The sequence below is a fragment of the Lepisosteus platostomus genome, chromosome 14 (assembly GCF_059453375.1).
Source record: "Lepisosteus platostomus isolate fLepPlt1 chromosome 14, fLepPlt1.hap1, whole genome shotgun sequence".
NCBI lineage: Eukaryota > Metazoa > Chordata > Actinopteri > Semionotiformes > Lepisosteidae > Lepisosteus > Lepisosteus platostomus.
This window is the reverse complement of record NC_142624.1, coordinates 21,196,941-21,217,926: the sequence shown is the minus strand read 5'-3', so window position 1 is coordinate 21,217,926 and position 20,986 is coordinate 21,196,941. Positions and strand designations below refer to the sequence as shown.

Below are 20,986 nucleotides of genomic sequence, written 5' to 3'. Positions count from 1 at the left end.
AAACTGAAAAAAAAATGTCATGACTTATAGGGTGTATTTGTTTATCAGTACCAAAGCTATCAGGTTCATAAATATATTCCAAATTTAAATATGCATAGAATAACAGACATCTTTATTATTCTAATTATTTTGAGATTCCTTATAGTGTTAAAATGGAAATGAGATAATTTAATATAGATTTTCTGCAGTTTCAACAAATGCACTTCATGAGAGCATTAAAACTGTTTGTTTTGCACATGATATGGTAGAAGATAAGGCTATTCAGCGACAATTTCGAACATAAGAAAACTTACGAACTAGGGGAATTGTTAGGTCCATGTTGCAAATTTAGTAGTAAAGCAGCTAATTGAATTTAAAATTTGTCAGGCTTCTTCTTGTGGTTGCGCAGGATTTACAGTAGTCCTGTCTGAGAGAAAATATTCTGGTGGTACAGTATTTGCTATTATGGTTGAATGATACTACCAGTTTGCATCTTTCTTCCATTAAGAATGAGGTGGTAATCCCAACAACTCAAGAAGCAAACCAGTTTGCTTTAAAGATATGAAAAATAAGCTTGATTGGATTTTAGTGATTAAACCAGCTAAATCGCCTTCTAAATCATAAAACAAAATGATCAGAACTACCATGTGTATCCTTAACCCAAAGCCTGGCCTTTCTTATTAATTCTGCTTCTAATTTACTCTCACTTATTTCATACCAATCTTGTTATCCACAAGAGTTAGATCAAATCCTATTTTCTATTGTTGTGAAGTTCTTCCCTTGTGTATGCACAGATTTTTTCTGTAACTGAAAAACAAAATCTCAAGAGAAGAAAATAGGTTGGCTGACAGCTCAAAGATGATTTTATGCATTTGCTAATGAATTCAGTTGTGACATTAAATACACAGCTGTCCAGTTTCAGCAATGACCACATTCCTTTTACCCATTTCCATTAGGTTCAGAGCCCTGTTCTGGTAATTTCTCAATCTGTTCTCATGTTATTGCTGTGCGAACAGTTTTTTAGCGAATATATCAATATAATCTTATTCATCACAGGACACATCACATTTTGCAACACTCTTTACTGTCCGTCTTTAAAACATAAATACTGTTTTGATTTAAAATGTTTGCCTGAACTCTAAAATGCCATTGCATAACCACACCAAATTAACCCAGTAATATGAAATGCTTCATACTCTAGTTTGCTCATTTGAAGAAGAACCAGGTACAATATACAGTACCTATCATATTGGCCTTGATACATTTAATTTTTCAATAAATAGGATCAAGACAGATCAAGAATACAGCAAAACAGATGCTGTGAAGGAATACTGAAATTAAAAATAAGTAATGTAACCTTTCTGATACTACTGAACTCAGGTACTCCAAAGTTTATGTATATGCTTAAAATATCTTTTTATATCTCTTTCCTTAGTCTCAGTTTTAGATTGTTTTGGCATTCAATGGCTTTCTCACTTACACATGCCTCTCCATTAGAAGGGTATTCTAGGAGACATATACTGTATACCTATATATATATAAAATACCTTTAAATATTTGGAAGGGATTCAATTGACATAGCTGACAATTCAAAGCTCTAGGCAGGATCTGCAGGCATGAAGTTCCTTGGTTGCACACTTTATGTTTTACAACAAACATCTTCAAAAGACCCATATATCCCAAAAGGCACAAATAAAACTTCCCTAAGATACATTTTAATATTGCTGAATACCTTGGCTTTTTTCCTTGGCTTTGGGGTTTGCTTTGGCTGTTTAATTCATTTTCATTCATGTTTGAAAGAATTGGGACAAAACATGAACAGTTTTGAACATAAGAACAGTTGCAGACGAGAGAAGGCTGTTCAGCCCAACTAGCCAATTTGGTAGTTTGTTGTGAAATGATCCATGGATCTCATCCAGCCATTTCTTATAAGCAGATAGAGAATCAACTTCAACAGCATGGCTGGATAACCTATTCCATACTCCCACAACCCCTTGGGCAATCCCATGTATGTGTTTTTCAAATGCTGTACTAAAGGTTATGTCATGACAATCTGTGCCTAAAGTGGAAAAAAAAAATATTCTCAGGGGTGGGAAAGATTATGATTTACTTCCTCATTTAACTAATAACATATCTGAATATTAATAGGAAATGGATTGGGAAGAAACCATTTTTCAGATTCCTAGAACTAACCAAAATAACTGAACATGTTTAAAAAAAAGTCCACTTTTTATCACTCTAAATAAACTTTCTAATTTCAAGAAACTTTGGGATTAGAGACAGAAAGCGGTGAGATCAGTTACAGTACTTCACAAGGGAATGGTTCTCATGTGACATTAATTCCCCTGGCACATTGGAAACTGCTGCCTCCTGGTGGTTCATTGTGAGTAGTGAATATTGCTTTTTTACATTGCAGGTTAGTTTTCTACCCCCAGTTACAAAATAATATTCAAATGTAGTTGTTTAAAATCAAATTCCATAAACTAATAGAAATTTGAAGGAATCAAAAACATTCAAGAACAATGGTAGGTACTGTATGCATATTTGTTGATGCGACTTGTCATTCACATTTACAGTATGTCACTTTCAAAACATTTCCACTGTGGTACTGTATAATCCAAACATGCTGAAAACTTAAAGAGACTGCTTGCTGTCAATTGCTCTGAAAATGTGGCAAATATCCTTAAATGCTGGAAACCAAATGTAACAAGGCAAGTGCATGCAAATGCTGGAGAGAAGTAAAATTGCCCATACCAAAGCTCTTTTCAAGTATGTAATTCAAACCATAATAGCTAGCTGGACAAAATACAGAGCAATAATGCAACTTCTGGTTTGGGGAGATTTATCAAAAACAGTTTGGCTTTAGCTTTGTGGTATAGGATGTCTTGTGAACCTCTTAACTGTGCTGCTCCTCAATAGTTAATATTTGCCCACAATGTAAAATGAGTTCACCCAAAAGGCATTGTTTCTTTCGCTTTCTCTCCTCCTCTCATGCTCTTTTCATATACATTCGTCCAGTTTCCAACCGCTTCATATCCAATTCAGGGTCGCGGGGGAGCTGGAGCCTGACCTGGGCACAAGGCGGGATACACCATGGACAGGATACTAGTCCATCTCAGGGCACAATCAGACACAGAAAAGGCACACACTCACACAAGGGACAATTTACCCAAAGACAATTAACCTATCTGTATGTCTTTGGACCGTGGAAGGAAACTGAAGCACCTGGTGAAAGCCCAGGTGCACATGGGAGGAACATGCAAACTTCACACAGATAGCACCCCAGTTCTGGAATCGAACACAGAGTTCCACTGCTTCAAGGCAGCAATGCTAACCCCTGCATCACCATGCCACTCTTTGTACAGTATACTGTATATAAATAACATACATTTTTGAATTAAACAAAGTCTAGTTATATATTTAAATGACATAACTAGAATATAAAAAAGTACATTTTCTTTAAACTTCAGACATCAGTGCCTTACTTTACAACATTTTTTATATGCCCATTACATTTAACAGACTTCCAGAGGCGTACTGTCAAGTAAAATACTGACATTTGAAGAGTCATTGTAAAATTGAATTTCTTAGTTCATCTTCTGCCTTAAAATCTTCAATAGCCCTGGACTGGACTGGAATATTCAATCTAAAAGGTGTCCCTGCAGGCAAAAAGACAAGGATTCAGATCAGTGTGTCAGGCCCATCAGTGGGACAGTAATCTGTCGTGGATGTCAAGAAATATGTAGTATCAGGGTCATCTGAAAAAAAAACAATCACAACAAAATATGTTTTTTATTCCCACTATGCAATATTGATGTCTTGGGTTGGGAAATATCAGGTTTTGTACACATACTTCCACATCTCCTCTTTAACTTCAGAAAATAAAATGTTCTTCTTATCTCACAGATGATAACTGTTTATAACGCAATAGAAAAAACACCCTAAAATTATATAAATATATTCCAAAACCTCAGTTAGTAATGCATCAAAATGTTTTCAGTTACCGTATTGATCATACAAAACTGTTTATGAGAAGTTATAAAATACATGTAGAAGACATTAAAGCTCATATCCTGCTTTTGTACTACATCAGTTTATATTTAGTGACAATGAAATGACATAAATTGTGACAGCACCGTGGTAAGAAAATTGTGCGTGCATAGAATATGAGTCAGCAGGATCTAGGCTCACTGCAGAGATTGTCTGAATTCAGATGTGCTCTGGAAATTTTTTGCAAAAATCTTTCTGTCAAAATATGTTTGTGTGTTGAAGAAAAATACTTTTAAAAATAATAACATTATAATAACAAATTACATGTATAACACGTATTTTATAAGCAAATTCCACCAGGTCCTTACTAATTTTAAAAAGTATTTTTTTACACAAGTATCTATTAAATGTAATGGACTGGTGAAAAGTCATTTTCACCAACACTATCTACTATACAGTATATACACAGATCATACATTTAAGCATTAGTTGAGTGAAATTTTGAAAGTTAAATAATTCACAGAAACTATAATGTGAATAAAAAGCTTTATTCAAATGCTGTTTACAATTGCCCAATGGAAGTTTGTAATACATATATTCTTCTTTCTCTGCCTACTATGTACCACTCTTCAAGATTGATTAAACAGCTCTGTAGTGGTATGTACAGTACAGTACCTCTGAGTCTCACTTAACATTAGTTTGAAGCCTATATACTGTAGTATCTGTTCCATTTTGTCTGCATTTCTTTGTCCTCAAGTGGAGACATTAAAGTAACTTGTATTCTGCATATTATTCTTTTATTCGGTTGCTGTTCTATTTTAGTAATTTTGAAAGAATGTGTAAAAGGAAGAATTAGAAATAAACATTAGATCTTTCTAAAAACAGATGTTCCCACTACAATATTATACAGTACATCTATATTTATTCAGTCCCAAGTGTGTTTGTTCAATGCAATATCCTTATGTTTTTGTAATTTATATGTAGATATTTTGTGGGATCTGTGCACATAACTTAACAGCATTCAGCTTTAATAAGGGTTTATAATAAAAAAAGAAGTCGTTTTCAGTCTTATATATTTTTTTGTTTGCAAGGATGTTTCATTAAACATAACACTAACAATTTCTAAATAAATAAAAAGGGGATATATAGACTTCAGATCTAAAGTATCTTCCTAATTTTTGTTAGTAAAGAATTATTTTGTTGAACCATGTCCTGCATGTTTATTAGATGAGTGTTTCAAACATTAGTGACACCGCATGTTAAGACAAGTAAAAGTGGAGTTAGGATTCAAGCTGTCACTAGGGAGAATGGCAATCACATCTCTTTTCTTTCTGAAAATGCACAAATATACAGTACAGCAAACAGCATGTGAAAAGGAAATTAAATCTTAAAAAACACTGATGTCAAACAGTTAAAAACACCTCCAAAAGACCACTAATGGTGAGTGACCATTAGAAAATAAAATAAAATCACAAATAATTAAGTGATATGGACGTCACTTTTGCCGGTACTTGTATAGAGTAGCTTAATGTACTCCAATGAGCATTCCTCTTAAATTGTATTTGAAACCTTTAAAACAAACCAATGCTGAAAATACTGGTGATGCTATGACTTTCAAATTTACTCCTATGGTTTTTTTAAATTTGCATGCTGCCATGCATGTAATTATTAATTTCAAAATAATAATAATAATAAGTACAGAATATAACTTAAAGAATTGTATGGTTTAAAGGTTGTTTGCTTCATTGTACTGTGTTTCTTTAAAAAAGAAACAAGAAAAAGTAACAGCACAAATCTACTGATGGTTTAGAAAATCTGAGCTTTAAAATAATAACATAATGCAATCCAAACGAGCTTGCAATAGTCCTTGAAATACCCTTCTCTACAGAGTATTATGAGAAGAAATATTAGTTACGTCTTGAGAAATGATTTTTATTCCATACAGTAATAAATTCAAAGAGAGACTCTCTGGGCAAGGGTTTCCATTTGCGTCGGATCTAAACTGGTAACCTCTGCTGGTGGTTTTCCTCAATCAGCAGTAGTCCTGAACCTTATGAGACTCTTTAGGTGCCACAGGGACACAAATACCCCTCTGCTGTACCTCCCTGCAATCTCCGGGTGTTCTAACAGCCCAACTCTCCCTGCCAAACAGCTTCAGAAACTGTTTATTGGTATAAAATGTGAAATATGACTGGTATGGCAATGCTTATAATAAAGTCACTTATAGAGCTGATTTCGTGTGAGGTGGCATACCAGAGTTTAAACGAAAGGGGAGGTTTCCATGGCGACGGCATGCTGCGCCTGCACAAAATAGTGGTCCCAATGGGGCAGTGAATAACGCAGAGTTTTGAAGTGCAAGGTCTCTGCATCCTTGAGTGTTGAACTAAGTAAACTTTCTGCCCTCCATGTGAGACAGACAGTTCACAGCACAGGCATAAAATGATTTCTGGCAGAATCCAGGAGCTCTTAGGTTCGGTTTGGCACTCCTAGGCACAGGTATCAGCGGAATAATAAAATTTGGCCTGTGCCCCCCAAAAAAAGAAGACCTGCAATATCAAATAACAGACAAGGAACGTGCCGATTATATCTTCTGATATCCCCATATCTGTAAAATAAAAATGAAACTACAGCTTGTTCATTCTTGTCCCTACCAAACATTGCTAGGAAAGATTCAAGATAATTTTTCAACATGAAAGCTTAAAACTTACCTTAAGATATTGTATTTGCAATTTTTAAATGAAATAAACGTCATCTTTAAATATCAATGTATCTATACTTCCAGAATCCTGCACTGCACACACATTTAGAGCTCATTATGGAAAAAGAAAACTGTACTGTGCATTAATTTTTTGTGGTATTTAAAATATTGCAGACTATTACAACAGACAACTACAGCTACATTAAGCACATAAATTGTATAGCTTTAACAAGCTGGAAGCAGGATTTTATGTCTCATCTGTATTTCTCATTATTCTTACTTCTCACAAAGCCCTAATTTACCCTCATAGCTAATAAATCAGTTTAGTTTAAAACTATTATGTTGTTGTTTTTACCTTTATAAGACTATTGACATTCCCCACCACACAGGGAGTTCCATTCAAACATTCTCAGACTCACATTGGGATTTTTTTTCAATTTCCTTCTGGATGTGCTCTGAAGGCACAATGTACACACTAAGAAGAGAATTAAAAATAAACCTATATAAACTTAAATAATCTTTGCAAGCTTTTTGATTGTCGTAACGGGGCAGTAGGAAATAAGCTGAGAAAAGTGGGGTGTAGGGATCATCAATTCATGTCAGTAAACAGGTACCCCAGAGAAAGGAGACGGAATTAACGGGTCACACCAAACGTTTGCTCCTTTTGTCTGTGACATGTACAATAGAGAAGTAGAAGAAACCTTGAACAGCTATGGTGTTAAGTGAAAAATGCAGTGTGAGATTTGTGTCAGCCTAAATACAGATAGTAGTTTAAATATTTATTTTTAAAGCCACAGAGAATTTATTATTATAAATAGGCTGCCATTGAATTCATCTGACTAACAGCTAAGGCAATGCAGAGGATTTGCTTTTTTGCTTGGTACTTTTCTGGCTGCTCCTTAATCAACATGTTAACTGTACATTTAGATGAAGTACAAAGGCCAGTGGAAGTTTTTTTTTCTCACCTAGATGCATTTGTTCTCTATTACTCTGAAATTTTAGCTATTTGACACCGGCACACAAAGCTTTCAAAATTCCTCTCCCAGCCTGCTCCTGCACTTGTAACTTAACAAAAAACTTCCAAAACCTTGTTAAGATAAGTGGAACAATCGGGAACACTAGATTCAAAGCATATACTGTACAGTAGGAACCTATTTTCCCAATACTTTCTGGGAAGTTTCTTCTGTGTACAGGATCTGAATTTTATATGATCTTAGTTTTTGCTGTCTGTGAGATTTCTCCTCAACACTATGTCCTTCTTCACAGAAACAATATTGTTTTTATATGTATACAATTGTTTGACAAGATGACAGACAATCTTGCTAGGGCAGAATACTCAATTGGAATTCATTTGAAAGAAACTATTGCTTGATTATTTTAAAGGAAGCAAGATAGACATAGTGTACATTTAAAAGGTACTTCTGCAAGAAACCTAGCGTGTTGTAGTAATGTTTGCCCAGTCATTCATTTAGATGTAAATGCATATTCATGGATGAGTCAGCAGGGGCACTGAAAGTTCACTGAAAAATTAAATCTACTATATGCTAGAAACACAGGAAAATGGAAATATGAGTAAAGCATTAGAGCAATAGCCTCTTTGTTATAACAACATATGTGAAAAGAATCAGAGAGTAAGTTGAACTAAGATATGTACAAACACGCAAAAATCTGGAATAATCCAGGGCCATATTTGGTCATATACTTTCTTGATCATATACTGTACATGTGAGCTTTATACTCTAAACTGCATTTCAGACTAGAATAGCTGCTGTACATTGATGCATTTCCTCATAAAGTTGCAGATTTGTATGCTTAAAGGGAATAAGATTGAACATAAGAGCCACAATAAATATTTTATCTCTTTTATCTCTTAAGAATTTTGACAGTTGTCATTTAACAGTTGTGATTCAGGCTTCTTTTTAAATTACACAAAAAAATAATATGCTGTAGTTACCCCCCCCCACACACACACAAACTTATGAATGTTGCCACTTGGTTAATGTATTTTGAGTTAATTTTCCATGATGTGATTTTTCTGAAAATTGATGGCTGGAGTTTTCCCCCATCACAATTTGTCTTTAGCAGGCAACTCCGGTTTACAAGTCTTTTCAGTGGGCCTGTGGGTTTTACAGTTTACTGTAAATGTCATCCCTCTATTTATAACATTTACTCCTACTCTTCGCCCCATACCACTCCAATCAGCAAAGCAAATAGCCCTATTTGCTGAAGCTTGTCTCTCCTGTGTAGTCCATCTGTGGCTAGAGGCACTGTGAACCTGAAGCTGCGTTGTACCTAAACTTGGTAAGAGGGTCAGAAGTGCAGATTTAATTAAAGATCATTGTTTGTGTTAGATAATATGATTGGAAACTTTCACTTTAGGACCTGACCAGACTTTTCTCTGCATTCTTTCATCTACCTACCTACAGTAAATAGCTCTGTAGGTTGGGGAATTGTGATGGTACTGTAGTTCCATTAAATGGGAAATTAGTTCTTCTTCATAGCTTGTTTCAAATATTTTCCACAGTATTTTTTGAAGTCCAACACATGAAAAGCAAACACGTTATTTGTGACATTTTCTTTAGTTGACCTTTCAATTTTATGGTTTTCATCAACTTTACACTGCCATGCATACAGTACCTGTTGTAATGAGACAGAAAATGTGTTCAACTTGAAATGTTTAATGCTTTGCTGGGCAACACTTGTACAGTACATTCTGTGTTATGGAAGTGTTCTGGTCAGTTTGGTTTTTCCGACTGAAATCAAAGAATGAAGAAATGTGTGCAAACCCTTGGCACCAGGATTGTAATTCTGAAAAACACAGAGCCTGAGTCTTGACATTATACAGAGTGCATGCAATCTGCATTGTATTAAACAAAACTAAATGTTTCAAGCTGTTACAAGTTCCCTAATGAAACATTTATGAATGTCTGTAACACGATTTCAGAAACACCTTGTCATTGAGGTTAAAATAAAATGTTAGGACACCAAAATTTGATTGGGCAATGCATTTAAAAGGTTTTAGGATATGGTGCCTTGATCCAATCCTTACTTAAGAGTTTTCCTTCAGCACAAAATACTGTAACTCAATGACATTTTCAAATATCTGCAAGCGTTTTGCTGTTTTTATTAACAGAACCTTCTTACCCCACAGGTCACCAACATTTTGCTCTGATCAGTTTTTGACATGAAAAACACATTTCATAGTTAGACCTTTTTAAATTGTAATAAATCCAATTAATAAACTATTTTTCATGTAAAAGGCATTCCTGAAGTCTTTCTTGGTTGATATACTGTACATAAAGGGCTGTAGATGGTACTAATTTCTACTGCTCTATAATAAATTGTTCAATAAATAAATTCTAAATATATTAGACACCCCTGTCTACAGACAGGAGCAAATCATCAAACGTTGTATAGTTCTCTGCACCCTCTACTTTCTCTGAACTTTATGATTTCCTTTTACCCCATAAGCATCTGTACAATGAAAATGTGATTCATTGTATAAAACACAAATGCTTACAGTACGTTGGTTACAGGCATGCTTGTATGAGTGAAAATCCATATTTAATATATAAAAAAGGATATATTGTGGTTTAGCTGGAAGTTGGAGGTTTAGTCATTAAAACTGACAGCAAACAGAAAACAGTAATATGTTTTGTTTCCATGTTGAACTTGTAACAATATTTTTAAAATAGAGTTCAACAAAGAATTGTTACTCATAGCTGATGGAATTTAATACATAAACTGAAATATTCAGAGAAAATAAAAGGGTGTTTACATAAACATGTTTACTTGGAAAGTTCACCTCAAAATGTCAGATTCACACTGTTTCCTGATGCAGCAGGACAAACAAGTTTGTTTATACACAGCACAATGTGAAAAACAAAACAAAAGAAAAACATTAAGACTGAACAAAGGACTACACACTTACACTCTTAAGGGCAAGACATAGAATAAAGCAAATTATATTGTCATGATTATCGTAGCAGATTTAGCAATAATATTCTTTTACAAGGAATAGTGTGTTCATTTATAAGAATGTTTGAACTGAGTTATGAAGTTTGAATCAGTATCGAAGGAGTGAGTCTTACAGATGGTGATAGTTACTTACATAATTCCTCTGCTAGTGGTATCCTCTGCTTGCATGGATAACTTCACTGTCTTCTCCTAATAATATAAAATGCATTCTATTCATTTCATGTAATTCTTGTTCCTTACACAGTTTCATTTCCATGGGATGAATAAAGTGCAGCAAAGCAGGTACAGTATATTGTAATCATAAAAGTAATTACTATCCCTACCCATTCCTAAAGCTTAATGAGGATCAAGGTGATGACTATTCGCATTCAGAATGTCCAATTAATAGCTTTTTGAACTTGAGAATAAGAGCTATAAAGAAAACCAAAGACTAAAATGATATAGTCAAATACATTTAGGGGTCAATTTTAAATTCTCTTGTCCCACAAAAGGTTACAAATGACAAAAAAATCTACAGTCAGATTTCTGACTGGGTTTTCCGAATCAAATAGTCAGAAATCACAGTCCTTTCTACTTCTTTATTTTAAAAAGGGAAAAATAAAATATCCATGACATTCCAAGTCTCTGTGCAATGTTTTTTTTCTTTCATTGCTTAAAATAGATTTGTCCTAATTGATCTGATGATTCTCTGCAGAAAGGATTTCAGTTTATTAAAGAGCTCCAGTGCATGTGGAAAAGATTTGGAGGTGTCAGGGAGACATAAAAATGTCTTCTCTGTGGTGTGAAATATAGTGTGATATATCTTTGAACTGACCTGAATCATTCTTGCATCTCTTGATAGTTAAGACAATAATTTTGCTTAAGGCCTCAAATAAATGTGTATCACATTATACCTGTGGTGAACATAATCCAACAGACAGAAACACAGGGGGTATATAGTCTCTGGAAGACAAATGAAGTGAGAGGGATGATCAAAATTAAAAAAATTCTTTACCTCAGTTGACAACCCCATTTCCTCTTCTGAAACTCCCCCTCTGGCACATTTCTTAATTGGGTTAAGACAAGAGCAATTCATTAGACTTTAAATAGCTGAAATGGAAATAAAGCAAAGTAATATAAAGGAAAACTCTTTTTTAAGATTTTAAAACAGTATTGAGCAGTGAGGTGAAAGAAAGCAGGAGGAAAAAATATTGTCGATCAGGGTAAACTGGATATGGTGTATTTCACTAGGTCTGTGCATCCATATGGCGGGCATACTGTATCTCATCATCCTCTGTTCATGGCAGGTGTATCGTGGGTTATTCTTGTAGTATTTTAAGCTAATGGAATGGAAAGCTGTAAAGCCTGTGCCATTGACTAAGAATGTGTTTTTTTTAGCAAACATGTGAAGAGAAGTTCAATTTCAGATATCTCTCCTCAAGCTGGTATACCGTAAATGTTATTCTTTAATTTCAGGACTGATGGTATGAATTTAAAAAGTGGTGTTTTCCACACAACAACTGCTCGTTGTGCCTTTCTTGTAATCCATCCTGATGAAAAGCTCTATGGAATCAATACATTTTAGAAGCAAGGTGTGTGTGTGTGTGTGTGTGTGTGTGTGGCTAGAAGCATGCGATCAAGTGAAGGAAGTGTCAAGTAACCCCACACCACTGCGAGAATATGTGCACTGAAAATATGAACTTGTTAACGGGTGTAGGTAACTGAAGCTAAAACAAATCCTTTTATTTGACTGTTTGCCCCCGAAAGGAAAAGGATCAGACTTGTGGGTACTTCAGAAATTTTGCAAGCACTCTCCAAAGTAACACTCCCACTCATGGGTCAGCAAATAGCCCTGAGCAAACTTACCAACTGAACACTGAAGTAAGAAACCTACTGTAGGAACAACCTACTGTACTTAACCTAAACCCACAGGAAATGATGTGTGGGGAGGGAGTTATGATAACTTTAAATAAATATCGGTATATTCAAAGTTGCTGAAAATACTCTGATAAGGCTTACTAAGGGACTGTGTGTGATGACGAAGCCTTTCAAGGTATCATGTTCCAGTTTCTAACTCAACCTTGTGATACCACAGACCAGATGGTTTTACACTTTGGATTCCTCCAAATGATTGAATAAAGAAAAATCTCTCTCTTCAATTCAAAATAATGAGCTGTTCAAATAAATGTAGCTAGTAGAATTAATAACTATTAATTTTAAATGTGTTTTATGACATGTATCTGCTGAACATGAACCCTGTTTCAAAACTTTAGTTTTGGTAAATATTTTTAGAACAAAATATGTGTATCGCATCTAATTATATGTCAGTTCCTGAATGTTTTTGGATTATATTGAAGATCTGAATGAGTGCTTAATTAACAAAAAAACATATACATTTCAAAGGATTAATGCAAGCCACCTGTACTTCGAATTCTGTATTTCCGCATACTGTAAAATGACCTCAAAGATCACGAGATAGAACTCTATAAAAATGGTATATAATCACTTTCCTCGGAAAACGTTAAGAAATATTGGTGCTCTTAAAATTTAAAGTAGATGACCTTACATCTTAACAACCTGTCCGATTTTTAAAATAATATACTGTAACGCATACGGTGACAGGTCTGAAAATAAAACAACAGAAATGCATCTGCGTCTCTGATTCTTGGTAAGTTGTTCCGCACTGTAATAATAATTAGATGAATCATTTTATCCTTGCGGAAAAATCATTTTCTCAGAAATTACAGGTACACATGCCCACCTCCTTCCGTGAACATTTCCATAAAGAAAATTTTATTGTGGTTTAAAACGTACAGTATACTTAAACAGGTAAGTTAATTTTCAGGCGGTATGTTGGATAACATGAGTTTTCTTATAGCTACCAATTTATATATCATTGTGATGTTTTTCGTTTAAATATATACACATATCCACCTCCGTTAATATACTTCTCTATTATATCACACAAAAAAATAAATACAATGTGACGTCGCCTTTATTTTACCAGAGACGTTTGTTCTGCAAGTACAGTATTCGTTAGAGATCTATAATCGTTTAATCTACAGTTGTTCGAAATAAACTGAAAAATATGTTAATAGATCTGCTGAAATTGCGAAATCTACAGCACCTTTTTTATAAATTAACTTCAATGACTTAACTAAAGTAACCGTAAGATTATAAAAAAAATAAAAATCTAAAGCAAGGAATTTTCCCAGTTATAATTAAATATATACCTACAGTAGATGTACGTGCGCTCTTTATACTTCCTAAGTTTATTGCGCCATTAAAATGAATATCAGACTTAGTAAAAAAATAAAAGCCAAAAGAAAATGTAAAACATTGATTGTATTAACGTTTTGGTTTTCTTATATTTCTCTTTAAACTGTAGCCCACTTATTCTTCACAAAAAACTGAAAGCAAATAAGTTATTGAAATGTGTGATAAGTGCGCATACAAATATATACGAAGAACAAGAGGTTATTTTGTGTGCGATCTGAGAGGCTCTTCTTAACTTATTTTTGATAAAATCTGAAAATGACGAGTACCGACCGTAATACAAGGACAATATACGATAAAATGATTGACTTAACATAAACTACAAATGAAGCGTGTAAAGAATTTAATATTGGGAGAATGAATGAGGCAGGAATAGAAAAAATATGGTGTCCAAAACCATTCACTGAAAAATACTTTCACCTTTTTCCTTATCGTGCTGACAATGGGAAGATTTTATATTAATAGTGATGCAACTATGTTCTAATCAAGGGTTTCTGGATGAAGTGTAATTTAAAACTGTTCCCTCCTGTTTATTATTCGGCCAATCAGAGTTCAATGCTACCACCCCCTCTATTCAGACAACTATTTAGCATCTGAAACTGGGATGAAGTTTCCAAAAAAATTAAGGAAAAAAACTTCCTGCGAGAAGAAAGCTGTGCCAACATACAGTTTCGATTGAAAGTGGTATAACCCGGACATCCAGTCCATTAAAAACAAAAGTTAAAAGCTCAAGTCTCCTTCAACTAAAAGGGATATTCTCCTGTAACCACGGATTTAAAAGTGGAGACCGTTTTTTCTTCTTCGTTATCCTTGCATTTCTTTAAAAAAGAAATGGAAGAGAGCTCAAGTTCTCCCGTTTCCCCTGTGGATAGCTTAGTGACCAGCGAGGAGGAGTTGGACAGACAACAGAAAAGATTTGGAAGGAAAAGGAGATACAGTAAAAAATCTAGCGAGGACGGCAGCCCGGGTCCTGTCAAGAGGGGTAAGAAACCGAGTCCCACTACGCAGTCCTACGAAGAACTCCAGAACCAAAGGGTATTAGCAAACGTCAGGGAGAGGCAAAGGACTCAGTCGCTCAATGAAGCCTTTGCTTCCTTGAGGAAAATTATCCCCACGCTGCCGTCGGATAAACTGAGTAAGATACAGACACTGAAGCTGGCAGCCAGATACATCGATTTTCTCTATCAGGTCCTACAAAGCGACGAGATGGACAATAAGATGTCCAGCTGCAGCTATGTTGCGCACGAGCGTCTGAGCTATGCTTTTTCAGTGTGGCGGATGGAAGGAGCATGGTCTATGTCTGCATCCCACTAGCACTGAAGACGTACAGTAGTGCCACAGGGGTAGGTGTCATCCTAAGAGTTACGGAATGTCTTGTCAGGGTTTCTGTTCTGTAGTTACAGTAAATACTCCATCCAAATGCAACTTTTAAGAAAAAGTATTGACCATGGTGTCAGAACAAATTATTGTTGCCTGAAAAGTTCATTCTCCTTCAGTTTGGTTTACCATAACGTACTTGAAAACGGGGGGGGGGGAGTTCGTAATTAGACAGGTGTTTATCAAGAACTTGGTAGTGGGACGAAGCTACGACGTTTCTGCACCTTAGATGTGTATAAAATCGCGTAAAAAAATCAAAATGTGCAGCCACAAGGATATCTTGTTTTTAAATACTATTTTCACTTGGTTTGCCTGAAAGTTCACAGCTGTGAGGTCTGAGAAGAATGGCAGTAGAAAGGATTCTACGACTACTAAGGTATTTTTAATGATACCTTTATTGTTAGGAAAGAGGTCCCAATGTTGATAAAAAAATCTTTATGTTCAAATAAGAGCAGTGTATTTCTGCACAGGGGGCCAGTTAGACCTGCAGATTATATTTTGTTTATTTTCCTACACCTAGTGATTACACCACAGATAATTACTATTCCCTACAGGATTTTGTTATTTAATTTAAAAAAATAATAATTCCTTTAGAATGCTGTTCTTTAAACAATATGCAATCATGCAAAAACTATTTTAATTTGAGGCCTGCCTTAAGGCATAAATGGAACAATCACAAAAACACTTGCAGTGCATCAATGGCTAGCCTGTATATAGTAATAGGATTTACCTTTTGACCTGAAATAGTTTTATGTTTCTGTGCTACCCTTGTCAAAATCAAAAACAAACAATTGCATAGCAGCTGAACCCTGATTGAAAAATGCAAATGACTGAAACACAGTACTAAAGTACACTTCTAAAGTGACACAGAAATGTTAACAGGGAAGCAGATCAAGTCCTTGTCTTTATAAACAGATACGACTATAAACCATGTTAGATAAATAAATATGGCACTGGCGTACTTTATATCATAACAGGTCTATATTAAAAATGTGAGGCACAACTTGGCAGATTAAAATAAAACTTGAAATCCAATGGCTTGGCTAGTTGTCACAATAGGAACTTTTCAATACATTACGTGGGAAGTGAATACAGAAAATATATGTTTAAGGCTCAGAGCCAGTAGGCTCCTGCCAAGAACCATTTTAATGCTATTATTTTCTTACTATAAAGAATTGTGGTTGAGTCCTCTTTAAGGAAAACGTGGAAAGTCTTTTCTCTTAAATGTTAAAATGCCATTTTGACAACTCACAAATATAATGCAAGGCTGTATAAGTGATTTGTAATGTTTAATTTCTCTGTGTATCAATTTAAAAGTATTTAAGGAAACTACTGACCATGAGAGAAACACAGAGTGAATGAATTGTCCCTCATGGATAATTATGATTTATAAATGAATGTTTTCCTGTACGAATACCACAGGAATGAATGTGCTGGAGATTGGGAATAAAGTTCAAACTAGCAGTTGATTACATTGAGGCTCAAAAAAAACAACTCAAGTAGTCTGCATACTGCACAATCCCATTGAGAAATATTATCTTTTAAATAATAGTTTATCATTGCAGTGTTTTTCTTTTGCTATCAAATATTTTCACCTTTTTGTTTTATTTAATAATGTACACTATTGATTCTGTAATAGAAGAGAAGACTGTAAGCATTATTAAAATCCATAGCAAATGGATTTTAATAATAATAAGGCCCTACTAAATCATAAATCACATTTATAGTCAATATTTATATTAACCTTTTTATGGATAGAGGTGTTCTGTAGAACAGTTATTTACTTATTTTCTAGGAAAAAGGGTTGTACAGTACAGTGGAAAACACTTTGTTTTGGACAGTTTGTATTATACAATAGATAAGGTGTGTTTCACCTGAAATATATTTGCAGCAGATTTGCAACAGGATTATTTTTTTCATACTGCTCATTCACCTTTTCTGAAGTTAATTGTCAATTTGTTTTGGCTGCAGAGTGTTCTTAGCTGTTTTAAACAGAAAAGTTGTGGCATTGCATATGTTAAGTTTCTTACCTTGCAATGTTGTGAAAACCTTTAAAACAGGTTATTTTATAATCTGTCAGACCAGTGCAAAAACATTTCTGCCATTAGTAATTACAGTTATAGCGCAATCTAGATCACATATGAACCTTTTAACATGGTTTTAAAATGTTGAGTTTAATTTGAACAATGTTTCAGCATGTGTTTTGTGTCTGGGATTGTCATCACAGCCAATGTACAGACTTTTCCATTATGCACAACATATAATAGGATAAAAGCTAGAGAACACTAATACATTGACATCTAGTTCAACAAAACCTATGCTCTGAGCTATCCTTGCTATCCTCGGAAGTGCTGTATAATATATTGGCAGTCTGTGTAAGATAACCACTAAGTTTTGCTGTAAGTATAGGCTGTATAAAAAATGCATGTCAGGTTTCTTTCTCTAAACACAGTGGTAGATTTTCTTTACAAAATTATAATTTTAAAACTATGATTTAGACTTCTAAAAAATGTTGTGATATTAGTCTGCATGAAATTACTGTTTTGCATTTTTATGTTGAAACGTTGAATACTGTACCTCCATTTAAGGAAAGCTTAATATTTTGTTTCTCTTTGTATCACCTTAAAATTTCAACTGTATACTGTATATGTTTTTATGTTGCAATGTACAGTTTTCAGTAAAAAACACTGTTAAAACCTCAAAGATAAGGATATTATTCCACAGCAACAGGCCATACAGTACAGACTGTAAATTTTAACATCATTACACAAAAATAGGAAAATTGTCATGAAAACAGCCTTTCCTTGGCTTAAATAATGAGGAAATTTGGTACATCCAAATAAGTACTGTATATGCGGTATACAATAATTTGCCTCATCAAGTAAAAAAAAAGTTCTCAGATAAGGTTACTTTGTACAATATGATCGTAGCTTTGCTTAAACTTTCGGCATAATCGGAATAGGTCTTGTTAAAAATGTTACGTAAAAATAAAACTTAAACAAATCGTTACTTTTTCAAAGATTTGGTAATGCAAAGAAAATATCCTTTGTGTGTAATTATTCAATAACTACGAAGATCAGTTGTTTTCGCAGTGAAGTTCAAGTTTATGCATTTACTGTAAGTTCTACAATTTCCATCAACGCGCAACGGAAACAAGAAAGAAATACCGTTTTATACGATATTTGAGGTATTCACAAAGCCTCTTGTTATTACATTAACATTTTATACATTTAGTACTGGCATACATCTGCTTAGTCTCTTTTTGGGGTTGAAGGTTTTAAGGGGAACGTATTGATTTTAAAAATGAATAATAATACAGTCTTTAGTACAAAACACTGATCTAAACAAAAGCAGTTTAACCCTCCCTACCTTATAAGTATCTGAAGATCAAGTTTCCTTCGAAGCAGATTTAAGGAATACTACAAAAAATGTCTGCTGTAGGCATCGCTTCAAAGTAGGACAGGTGCATCAATGCTGCTTTTCTGCAAGAGACTGGTGTAATCGTCACACCTTAAAAAAAGTGAATTTGGCGTTAATTGGAAAGTGCTTTCATCGAATAGTTTCTACTGTATGTAACTACAGTATCAGTGAACATTGTTCATACATATTTCTCTACCTGCAAAATGAAATGTGTAATGTACTGTTAAAACTCCTGATTAATGTAAACCTCCCCCAAAATGTGTAGACTGCACACAGTACTGTATTTATTTAAATATATATAGACATGCAATTAAATATTATTTCATTTATTTTACAGACTGTTTACTTCTATAAAAACTGAGGAGGCCAAAAGGATTTATTGAAGAACCTACAGTATAAACCTCAGAAAGTTGATGGAAAGACTCAACGGGACGACTGAATTCTCGTGGAGCACTTAAACTGCGATATGACTGCGTTCGAAAAGAGCGACAAAAGAAAAGGATACTCGACAACAGCCACATTTCTTACTTTATATTATTGTCATCTCTTGTTCCGCCAGACGTATTTCACCATATTAAGAATTTATTCTTTAATACCGGTATGATGATTCAGGAATGCTTTGTTTTCTCTGCGTGTGCAGTATATTCCCTGTTGTTGTTCTGTTTATAGATAAATATATATAAATGTTTTTTTAAATAAATATTGTACATACCTGTAATTATCTTCAGCTTTCTTGAAAGGGACAAATGCAATTAAGACTCATACATTGTCGAATCATGTTGCATGGATTATTCACCGAAGCTTGAGTTTCCCAAGCTTTAGCCTGCATTCTGTTCAGTTCAATGTACATTTTGCTTATTTATTAAAACAAGTATTTTTTAACGAGTTAAAAGTGCATTGTTTTATGTAACCAAAGCTCAGTAGGCTATACGAAGACTGCTCGTCTAGGGTATTTTACGAAATATAAAGCTTATCTCGTTAAAATATTCCTAAATTAATTTTTATTAGTTGTAAATATTATAATTTCAGTACTGTATTTGAAATGGGTAGATAGGATATACGTTATGTATTTTAAAATTTAAAACATTTTTCAATAAAATCGTTTACACAGTTATATACTGTACATACACAGAAAGGTTATACAGTATATTGCATAGGCCTATGCATACTGAATAGTTCCATACGTATAGAATATCTTCTGGGGGATCCTCCAGTAATTTTAAGGAAAAAATGCTACAATGTGTTTGTTGTAAAAAACATTAAATGTTTTTCGATTAAACACGTGCCTGTTTTACAAAATGCGTAATGAAGGACGCCCATTCGCTTGCAACCATAGTGATTAAATTTTTTTAAACCATTTTCTACTCTTCTACTCAGATGTTTGTTCTGTTGCTTGGACAAAATGTGGAAAAAAGAAAACAAACACCGTAGCTTCACTACCAAGTGCGAGAATTTGTTTTCTTTTGTTGTGGAAAGAAAACATCGATAAAAAAACTGTTATAAAATCTAAGAGCTTCATTAGCAGACCAGAAACTCAAGCCTGTTTAAAATCAGGCCTTATAAAAGACTTGTCCGCTTTAATAACAAGTAATCATTTAAATAGCAGTGCCTCGGGGGAAATTCCGTAACAAGCAAGCAAAGGAGGCCGAACAACCGCAGATAACTTAAACTGTTTGCCCAGTATTTAAATACCGGACTCCTACTAGACCCCTTAATTTTTCCTTTCAAACTACGCTCCTTATTCTTAAAGCATTAAATTGGTTGCATCTAAGTTTCCCATGCTTTAGTAAGATACGGATCTATAAACAGAAAGGGAGCTTGTGTTTATAACAAATCAAGGCACCCTATAAGTGGTAAATGAATCATTATTAAATATACTGGACGTGATAAGAGTGAAACAGTGCACATAAACTGTGGTATTTTGTTTACAGAATTTAACATTGCATCGGGTGTTAAAATGTAATTACCTTTTTTGAATTTTGAGGTCTATTTTTTCACGCTATAAAATGTTTATAGCTTTTCTAAGAAAAAGCGGAGAAAGATTGCAGTAAGATTTCTAATTCTCTGTGTCTGTTTTCGTTTTCCGGGTTCATTGTCGGTTTTCATTATTATACTAGTTGGACTATCGGTTGGGGATGATTTAACACCTGCTTTGCAACGTCAAATACAGTGTTTTACATAGCAATTCGAGACGAGGAATTTGGATTTCTGACTCAAAAGGCGAACGTTTATGATAACGGAGATGAGAATGTAGCCTACCTATGTTAATATATTATTACTGTTAAGAAT

General features: G+C 34.2%; 1 protein-coding gene and 1 long non-coding RNA gene across 2 annotated transcripts; one reads left to right on the top strand and one right to left on the bottom strand.

The window, feature by feature from the left end:
• Positions 1–3,368: 3,368 nt before the first annotated feature.
• LOC148648972 (uncharacterized) lies at positions 3,369–11,731 on the bottom strand. The gene is made up of 3 exons (XR_015926491.1): positions 11,640–11,731; positions 10,779–10,834; positions 3,369–3,638 (listed from the first exon to the last, which is right to left on the bottom strand). It is a non-coding gene; the product is annotated as an uncharacterized LOC148648972 (long non-coding RNA).
• Positions 11,732–14,475: 2,744 nt separating this feature from the next.
• On the top strand, positions 14,476–19,976 carry twist2. The gene is made up of 2 exons (XM_088604979.1): positions 14,476–15,243; positions 19,035–19,976. Exon 1 carries the CDS (start codon positions 14,732–14,734, stop codon positions 15,212–15,214), a length of 483 nt encoding a protein of 160 aa, XP_088461105.1. The 5' UTR covers positions 14,476–14,731; the 3' UTR covers positions 15,215–15,243; positions 19,035–19,976.
• Positions 19,977–20,986: the final 1,010 nt, after the last annotated feature.